The following is a 9,987-nucleotide window of genomic DNA, read 5'->3' on the forward strand; positions in this document are numbered from 1 at the left end:
CATGTATAGATGGCGTGCCTGAGTGCCTGCGAGAAGAACTGGAAAGACGTAGAGCGAAGCTTCGGTAATGAAAAGAATTATTATGATTTGCTTGAGTACTTTTCAGAGATTTTTCGACGAGTTCAAAAGGGATTGACATAGGATTAAGGAAAAAGTTATAAAACAACCTCTTAATAAATTATGTAATTCTAATAAAAGCTATAATCATCGTCGTCTTCATCGTCTGCTTCATCTTCTTCGTCATCAGACCTGGTCGCGTTGACCAGAAGGCGGAACTGGTGGAGTTTCTCGTCCATGTCTGCGAGATCCTGGGAGTCAGTGCTGTCGTAGGTGTCGCCTTTGACTAGAGTCCAATCTGTCGTCGTTTCTGTTTCCCGGGTGACTGCACCGCTAAGTCCTGAAAATTAAGGTTATCATCATCATCATCATCATCAACCGATAGACGTCCACTGCTGGACATAGGTCTCTTGTAGGGACTTCCACACGCCACGGTCTTGCGCCGTCTGAGTTCAGCGGTTTCCTGCGACTCGTCTGATGTCGTCCGTCCACCTAGTGGGGGGTCTTCCATCGCTGCGTCTTCCAGTACAACTTCATTCCATATCCTCTCAGACAGAATTCCTGTCCCAAGAGGCAAGTTTGTCGTAAAAATATGCTTGACGTACGCACCACGAGGGGAAATCTCAACTGGCCCTTCGCCAATGATGGGTGGAGCGGTGTACGCCTCAAGCTCTTGTTCAGTTCGGTTCTCCTTTTCCAGTTTTTCCTGTTTGCGTTGGCGACGCCACGCTTTTTGCAGGTTGAAACGCTCCGGCCTAGAAATTGGGATCATGAAATTAGTACCTAATACGAGTAGTTAGTAAAGTAGCAGAGATTTTAAATTTCTGGTAAACGTTAGAGCTTATGGACCTCCTATTCGGGAGGTTAGGGGTTCGATCTTGAGTAATTTTTTCGGAGTTAGTGCGTTTTAAGCAATTTTCCTTAACGGTAAAGGGAAACATCGTGAGTAAACCAACATACCTGAGAGTTCTCCTTAATGTACTCAAAGGTTTGTTAAGTCTGCCAAAACACGCATAGCTGATTCAATACCTACTGCTTTATTCAATACCCATATATAAGTACAATTATTTATTTTCATTCTATCTACATACACCACAAGAACCATCTCATTCTGTGAGGTAACCCGTGCTCACTTGTAAGCCGACGACGGTTGATCAAGATGAAGATGAATTTTCTTTTATCTAAAACTCCGTTTGAAACCCGAACCCGTTTTAGGTTTAAAATTACCGTTCCCCTTCCTTGTAGACCTTTTCCTCTAAGTTGTGTATGTCGTGCCGGATGTCTGCCAAGAGGAGCAGCATGAGGTCGAGCGAGCCTTTGGGTCCTTTCGCGCCCCTCGGCCCGCGGGCTCCTGTGTCACCCTTCGGCCCTTCCATGCCTGCTGGACCGGGAGGCCCCTGCAGCGAAATTTAGAATTGGTATAACTCGATGCCAATAACACAGAGCCCATAAATGAAAGTGAGAGGGAATGATTAACGACGTCATATTCGATTCGTTTCTTTTTTGGCAAGTGTAGCAGTACTTATTTTTATTTTTATTGCAAGATAACCTTGCGCTTGAAGAAGCAATGATGAGGTTGGAGTGCGCTTGCCTAGACAGCCTACTTACTCTAGCCTGGAAGGTATTTAGGTTATGTTAATTAAGTGACTACAGCTCTGTATTTATAATCACAATTATTTGAGGCAATCATTTTGACTCCAGATGATAATTTATTCAGGTCTTTGGCGCATACCAATGATACCACAAATTGTCGAACATCTAGCAAAATATCTAGGTACTTCAGGAAATGGAAGAATAATGATTACAAACCCTGGGTCCTCTTTCACATCGACAGTAACCACCTTCTAAGGGCGCCGTCGAGTCCAAAACTCTATATGCGTAGTTACCTTCCGCAAAACGATCTCCATCTGAAATAGAAGAATTTAGAAAAGAAGAGATTTCTCTTATCCGAAAGGGCAAGTCCATTAGACATTTTTAAGAAGAGTAGTTAAGTAAATCAAAATGAGGCCAAACATTTTCAGGAGGTCTAGGAATTTTTGGGACCTAGCAATGTTCCCGTATCAGTGTAAATGCTTATTATCGGTTTTACCCAGAGTTATTTCCAACTAGATAATGCCCGCGACTTCGTCCGCGTGGATTTAGGTTTTTAAAAATTCCGTTGGAACTCTTTTATTTTCCGGAATCAAAAGTAGCCTATGACCTTCCCCGAAATGCAAGCTATCTATGTACCGAATTTCATCAAAACCGATTAAACGGATGGGCCGTGAAAAGATAGCAGACAGACAGACACACTTTCGTATTTATAATATTAAGTATGGAAGTTAGGTACAAGCTCGCTAAAGGATCAACGAATACTTGAGCTACTATTGTTCCAACTGATATTACAAAATGATAAGTCAAAATGAGAATTGTGAGTGAAGCCACAAAACGAAATAAGAAGAAGAAGAAGAAGTGTGAGTGGGTGGGGTATATAGCTCAAGAACCAATAGACATGGCTTGCTCGGATGATCTCAAGGGAGTAGCTGGGACTTGGAAGACGCTGGACACAAGCGGCATAAGACCGTCTGTGGAGATTACCTTCTCCTTTTAACAGCGGGTTTTCCAACAACTTCTTCATGGCAACTTGCGTGGTATGCAACTGATCGCTGAGGTGTTTCACTTTCCTCGACAGCCACGACACTGTGTCGCATGTTGCATAGCATCGGGACGAGGCGCGGATTAGCGGTAAAGGCTCCTGTAAGAAAGATAAAATTGTTGATTCAATGGTATGTGAAACTGTGAAACATTATCATATTACATAGGAACCGGCGAAATCTTGCAGTTTCTCTGTATGGCAAAAATTCTTTGTATTGGTCTGGTCTGCTTTCAGAGCATGTTCTTCTGTGAAAAAATCTCACTGGTCAAATTATGAAAAACAGTAAAAATGACAGACCCTCTTTGCTAGGCGAGAAATCCTCTCAAAGCAGACTGACCTCTTTAACGGTCCACTCGGTCGGTAAAACTCTCCAATTTATTCTGATTACTTCTCATAAAAATTAACCTACAACGCCATTATAGTGGATTCCCAAGTAGCTAGAATGGCACAAGCAACCAAGACCAAAAAGCAGCCTTCGGTTGGTAGAGTCCCTTGTGGTCAGACGACATACCTATTATTTAAACGTATCGCAATGGTACTCCAGATAAGAGCAAACAAGCAGGCGGGTCACTAAATGATTACCACCGCCCATAAACATTTGCAGCACCAGAGGAATCGCCAAGCGTTGCCAGCCTTTCAGGAATTTATTGATGAAATCTAGCGGGAACACCGCTGAATGGATTTGGTTCCACATGTTTGCATGTGAGTGGAAAAAAGGATCCTATTGGTTGATCAGTACCGGTAAAGTGATGGCCACGGGCGGTATGCACTTCCTGCCATCGCCCGCGACGGTGAGTGGTGGACTGCACTCGCAGTGGTAGCCACCTGGATCGTTCACACAGCGCTGCTCGCAACCACCATTGCCGTTGGCGCATTCATCTATATCTGGAATTAAATGTGAGTCTGAGTTCTGGATGGAACAGGATAACTTTTCGCTTAGCCTAGCGCTAGGATTTTCCGAACTCTGGTAGTCTGTAGTGAGTAGTTGTTCCTCGTTGAAGATAGGTGGTAATAGCTAGCCTAGTGATTAAGACTTAGCTTCGGCCTTCTATTCAGTATTGGTAGTTCGATCAAGGGAACTTCCAACTTTAAGGAGTTAAGTGCGTTGTCACTGGCGAAGGAAAACATCGCGAAGAAAAAAGTGTATGAAATCTGCTAATCCGCACTTGGACAGCGTAGTGGACTATGGCCTAAGGCCTAACCCTTTCTAACTTTGTGATGAGATCTGTTCTCAGTAGTGGATCGATGATGGCTTGAGATGATGATCAGTATAAAATCTGAATAGTATAGGCAACATCATTATCGAAGATCATGCGCTTGCATGTGTAGGTGCAGATGCATCTTCCAGACATTGCTTGGTAAGAAATTCAATAAATGACATACCAACACAATAAGGTTGTGTTTTTCTCCTATAGCTCTCCTCGTCGAATCTGAAGCCCGGGTGGCAGTAGCACCAGAGCCGCTGATCTCGGACCTCGCACGCCTGCTCGCATAGCCGCAGACTGCAGGCTTCTATTGTCTTCGGTATGCAGCTGGAAATTGACCAAAATCCTTTGAGTCAGGTCTGATTTTGCTATGAATTGCTTGCATCAAGCACGTTTCGGTGTATGACCTAATGACAATTCTGGAATAAGTATCCAAACCGCTCCTGCAAGACTGACTCTGTTGCCGTCAGCAGTGCTGGCAAGGTCTTTAGGCAACCTCTTCTTAGATATTAGTGTTAGCTCCACAAGTTTGAAAATGTCCTCAAACCAGCGAGACCACTTCCCACAGGCAAAAAGTTTTGATTGCCCAATTGGTATGCTCAGTTAGCCAAGTTAACTGCTGTCATTTAGCACTTCAATACCATGGTCCAGCTTAGCGGGGATCCGTTAAGCTTATTGATAAACAAAATATGTGGCCAAGCTAATAGTTTAGGTTTGTGTACGAATTTAGTATTGCGGAATTTAAACCTATTTAGGTACCTACATCGATTCTATTTACAGTGCGACAAGCCTCTCTTGGCACTTGAATGACATTGACAGGGGGGCGCTGTTGGAGAACAAAGGCTGAATATTTAAACAAGAACAAAGGGGACACTTGACAACGTTAGTTCCAATTTTCGCCACGCGCCAAGATAGCCTTGTCGCACAGTAGGATTCCATAACTTTGAAAAGGGTCCCATATGGATTTCCTATATCGGTTATTTTCCCAGTTTCATCATAGATATGGTAGTCATTTCAATAAGCGTGCTTAAAACAAAGATTACATACCGTCCAGCAATATAGTTGTAGTCTTCGCAGCAGTGTATCCTGATGCACTGGACATCTACCCCCTCTACACGACATGTCTCTCGGGAACGCAGTAATCTATCCGTTGGGCATGCTGCGGCTATGTCGAATCTGGAACAGAAAGTTAAACTTATTGAAATCCTAGCTTAAAACTTCGTCCTAGAATCAGCTTAGCTTAGTCATATTTTTAGGGTTCCGTACCTCAAAAGGAAAAACGGAACCCTTATAGGATCACTTTGTTGTCTGTCTGTCCGTCTGTCTGACAAGAAACCTACAGGGTACTTCCCGTTGACCTAGAATCATGAAATTTGGCAGGTAGGTACGGTACATCTTATAGCTGACATTTGGGGGAAAATCTAAAAAACGTGAATTTGAGGTTACATCACACAAAAAAAATTAAATTGTGGCCATGAACAAATATTGCTATTTTCAACTTTCAAAGTAAGATTACTATACCAAGTGGGGTATCATATGAAAGGGCTTTACTTATACATTCTAAAACAGATTTTTATTTGTTTTTAAGCATAATAGTTTATGATTTATCGTGCAAAATGTCGATAAAATACGATTGTAATACGGAACCCTCAGTGCGCAAGTTCGACTCGCACTTGGCCGGTTTTTAATACATAAAAATTGCGGACCGGCAGGAATGGAAGCGTGTCGTAGCTCAGTGGTCAGAGCTTCGGGCGCGATCCAGGGGACGCGAGTTCGATTACTGCCGGTCCGCAATTTTTGATATGTATTTAAAACTAGCTGATGTCCGCGACTTCGTTCGCGTGGAATTAGGTTTTTAAAAATCCCGTGGGAACTCTTGGATTTTCCGGGATAAAAAGTAGCCTATGTCACTCACCAGTAGGGCGATTGTCTAAAACCTGCATGAATCATTATTACAATCTCAATTGTTCTGATTGGCTGAATTTGTGCGATTCTTGTTGCAACAATGCATTGTGGCCAATAGTGAGCGAGCATTAACCAATCAGAGATGATTGCGATCGTGACATTGTAGCTGTCAAACAACCGCGGTCACTGGTCTTTATCTATACCCATGCAAAAAATCCCCTCATTCCGTTGCACCGTTGCGACATGATTGAAGGACAACGAACAAACCAACAAACAAACACACTTTCGCATTTATAATAAGGCCTACTGATTAATAGCTTATAAGTCATCTTTTTTGTAATGAATTAGATACGCAGTTTCCACTACAGAACAAGTGTACCCTAAAAATCGTCGGATCTGCATCAAACCTGCATCATTCACTTTCACACACTTCATCTTTATGACTTGGGCTATTGAAGATAAACGAGGCTGAGGAAATAGCCAACACGTAGCCATATAGTTACAGATCGAATTATCAAGGTTGCGTAGCTACCAACATGCAAACACACGCGTAGATTTAAATATCAGGGTGACGAAATATGATGTCACACATGGATTAGCGGATCGGAAAGCAGTTATTTATGAAAGACAAATTACTTTCAGTGAACGAATAACGATCTGTTATCTATCTGCGTGCAGGGCCGTTATTATGATGTTGTGATAGTGTAGTTACCTACCTACGTACCAACTGTACTTAAAGATCATCACTGCCTATCTTCTCTATATTATATAAAAATGAATCGCTTAATGTGTTGCTGATCGTAAATCTCGAGAACAGCTGAAGCAATTTCGCTAATTTTTAGGGTTCCGTACCTCAAAAGGAAAAAATGAAACCCTTATAGGATCACTTTGTTGTCTGTATGTCTGTCTGTCTGTCTGTCTGTCTGTCCGTCTGTCTGTCAAGAAACCTACAGGGTACTTCCCGTTGGCCTAGAATCATGAAATTTGGCAGGTAGGTAGATCTTATAGCTGACATTTGGGGAAAACCCTGAATTTAGGGTTAGATCACACAAAAAAAAAAAATTGTGGTCATGAACTAATAATTAGTATTTTCAACTTTCGAAGTGAGTGACTATATCAAGTGGGGGTGGGGGGTATGAAAGGTCTTCACCTGTACATTTTAAAACAGATTTTTATTTATTTTTATGCATCATAGTTTTTGAATTATCGTGCAAAATGTCGAAAAAATACGACTGTAGTACGGAACCCTCATTGCGCGAGCCTGACTCGCACTTGGCCGGTTTTTTTTAATTATATTCCTTGAAGTACGAAAAATTAAAAAAAAGAATCGACTGTTGGTACGAAGTTCGCCGGGGCAGCTAGTCTATTATTATAAATATTTATAAATAATAATATTACAGTGGATTTTTTGTAACATTGTTTAAAATCCGTTCAACAGCCCACAAGCCAAATAATATGTCAGAAGCAATTGAATTACGCGCAGGATATGGGGCATGGGCCTTCGTAGGTACCTACCTCCTTTATTAATAGCACCAAGTACCTACTTCGCAGCTTCTTAGAAACCATCAAGTATTCACGTTACAACATGAGATTTCACGCAGTAAAACACGAAATGTTTTCGCGCGATTATAACTTTAACTTTACTACGCCGTAGAGGCGAAAATCGAGTACATATTTTTGACACAATTTGATCGCTATATGTACAAACAATGCCCATCCTGTAATGGGAACGGGAACAACGAATCTTATCAAATGCAGTTTTGATACGATTGGAAAACGATTTTAAGTCATATCTTCATGTACTAGAGTCGAAACTCAAGTAGGTGTGTATTGTATTTGGAGTTCTAATTTTGTATTGGACTAATAAAGAGCCCGCGAGGGCCAGACCTACGTTATTTTATAAAAGCTGCTCTGCGTTTTGCCTCCAACACAGGGAGGAACGATCAGCGACTATGAAGTTTGGATCATTGTGCCAGATTTAATCTTAATACTCCTTATTGGTTTCTATACGGCATCGTAGCGGAACCATAGATAGGTATAGGTAAGTTTTATAACAGCTACTCAGTGACCGGAAAGCTAATAGCTTGGCGGCACGGCTTTGCCGGTAGGGTGGTAACTAGCCACGGCAGAAGCCCCCCACCAGACGAGTGTGGTCGATGGATCAAATAGAGATGAATTTGGAAATAAGTGGCGTACACGTCCAATGTCCATACACTAATAATTATCGTCTGAGTGTCTAGTCAAGTAGTCATTTAGTCAGTCACTTAGTCACTCTATCGTCTCCATCATCCATAGACTAGCGGTTTACGGGAGTTCTTGGTCCTATCATCATCACGATCAACCCATCGCCGGCTCACTACAGAGCACGGGTCTCCTCTCAGAATGAGAAGGGTTTTGGCCATAGTCTACCGCGCTGGCCATGTGCGGATTGGTAGACTTCACACACCTTTGAGAACATTATGGAGAACTCTCAGGCATGCAGGTTTCCTCACGATGTTTTCCTTCACCGTTAAAGCAAGTGATATTTAATTAATTAAAATGCACAAAACTCCGAAAAGTTAGAGGTGCGTGCCCGGGATCGAACCCCCGACCTCCGATTAGAAGGCGGACGTCCTAACCACTAGGCTACCACAGCTAGATCCTATAGGTATTTAATATTTAATTGCGGTTTTAAAGTTATTTCTTTTAAACCGGCCAAGTGCAAGTCAGACTCGGGCACCCAGGGGCTCCGTACTACAGTCGTATTTTTTCGACAATTTGCATTTTTAGTTTCTGATTTATCGTGCAAAACGTCGAGAAAATACCCGAGTACGGAATCCTCGGTGCGCGAGGCTGACTCGTACTTGGCTGATTTTTTACCAATGTGCCCCTAGACTATGTGCATTTCCACGCCATGTCTCAGAAATCAGATTTCATTAATTAAGTAATACAGGCCATGTGTTTACGCATGACATAATTTAATTTAATATCCCGGAATGATGTCATTCTTATACAAGTGCCTGATGAGACAGTTATAGGAAAAAGCAACCGCTGCGATTCTTGCTTGTCCATCTCGTTAGTGCAGACATTCCGAACATAGAGTTTAATGAATTTCAGGTACATGTCAGATCATCTAAAATGTTCAAGTTTCTAAGGGATTCAGAGAACCCATTCAAACCTATAATTTCAGTCATTCGTTTAAAAAGAGCGTGTCTCGTAGTTACAGTACCTAGGTATTCGTAGCTGAAAAACTTAGATTCAACAACCAAGTAACTACGCCTTCTGCCTTTATGCAACTTAAAAACTAATTTCTGAAAAAAAAAATAAGAAAGAAATATAGTACTACCTACCCGATTGGCTAAGTATTGTAAATAATAATTAACGAAGCTTAAAACTTTTGAAACTGTAAAGTGCTTTTTCTAATTTAATTTTCATTCACTTACGCTACTTTGAAAAATACTCTGTATTACAGATATTATTTTGTAAGATCACTTGTTTAAAATTTTAGGGCGTTGCACTTTAACACACACTCACTCACTTACACTGGGTGAATGAAACTCACACGTCAATGGCGTCGTCATGGTAGCCATCTTCGACGTAATATCCTGTGTCTTCTTGACGACAAAGTACCAGGGCGACAGGGATCATGAGGAGTGTAGCGACACACACGGGACCGACCGGCGCGCGCATCTTCACTGCTGTGCCCGCGGATATGCGTTTAGACAGCGGCACCCAAAGTGCGTACATGTATTATTTTATAGGCATGTACAAAAGCCCTTGCTGGATGCAAATCGGAAGGCGTGTGGGCTTATCAACAAACGGCATCGTCCCTTTGTGATAATGAATTCGTAATATGCAGCTGTGAGTAACTTTGTTTGGACATTGCAATGTTTAGTTAGGCATATTAGAAAAGAGAAAAAAAAAACAGTACATATTTTTAGTACGCAACTCCCAGTAAAAAGAAAACCTAGTTTTAACGACTTCCCTTGCGCTTTGGAGAGTAGTCGTTTTATAAAATAGGAGGTCCAATGTCCAGCAGAGGCAATTTGGGAATTTAAGATTTCTGCGGAATAAAGAGATATATTGAGGTTTGTACAGTGCGTACATTTTAGATCTCACTCGCCATTTTAGCTCTATGTATCAACTGTCATGTCAATAAAATCGTACTTTTGATATGACAGATGACCCATCGAGCTAAAATCATCA

At 41.8% G+C, this 9,987-nt stretch overlaps 1 protein-coding gene across 1 annotated transcript; it reads right to left on the reverse strand.

Annotated features, from left to right (window-relative positions):
- Positions 1-168: 168 nt before the first annotated feature.
- LOC117989922 (collagen and calcium-binding EGF domain-containing protein 1-like) lies at positions 169-9,503 on the reverse strand. The gene is made up of 9 exons (XM_034977317.2): positions 9,344-9,503; positions 4,945-5,073; positions 4,076-4,224; positions 3,432-3,577; positions 2,635-2,791; positions 1,867-1,964; positions 1,285-1,454; positions 667-812; positions 169-397 (listed from the first exon to the last, which is right to left on the reverse strand). Exons 1-9 carry the CDS (start codon positions 9,469-9,471, stop codon positions 189-191), a joined length of 1,332 nt encoding a protein of 443 aa, XP_034833208.2. The 5' UTR covers positions 9,472-9,503; the 3' UTR covers positions 169-188.
- Positions 9,504-9,987: the final 484 nt, after the last annotated feature.

This window comes from Maniola hyperantus, chromosome 17 (assembly GCF_902806685.2).
Source record: "Maniola hyperantus chromosome 17, iAphHyp1.2, whole genome shotgun sequence".
Taxonomy (NCBI): domain Eukaryota; kingdom Metazoa; phylum Arthropoda; class Insecta; order Lepidoptera; family Nymphalidae; genus Maniola; species Maniola hyperantus.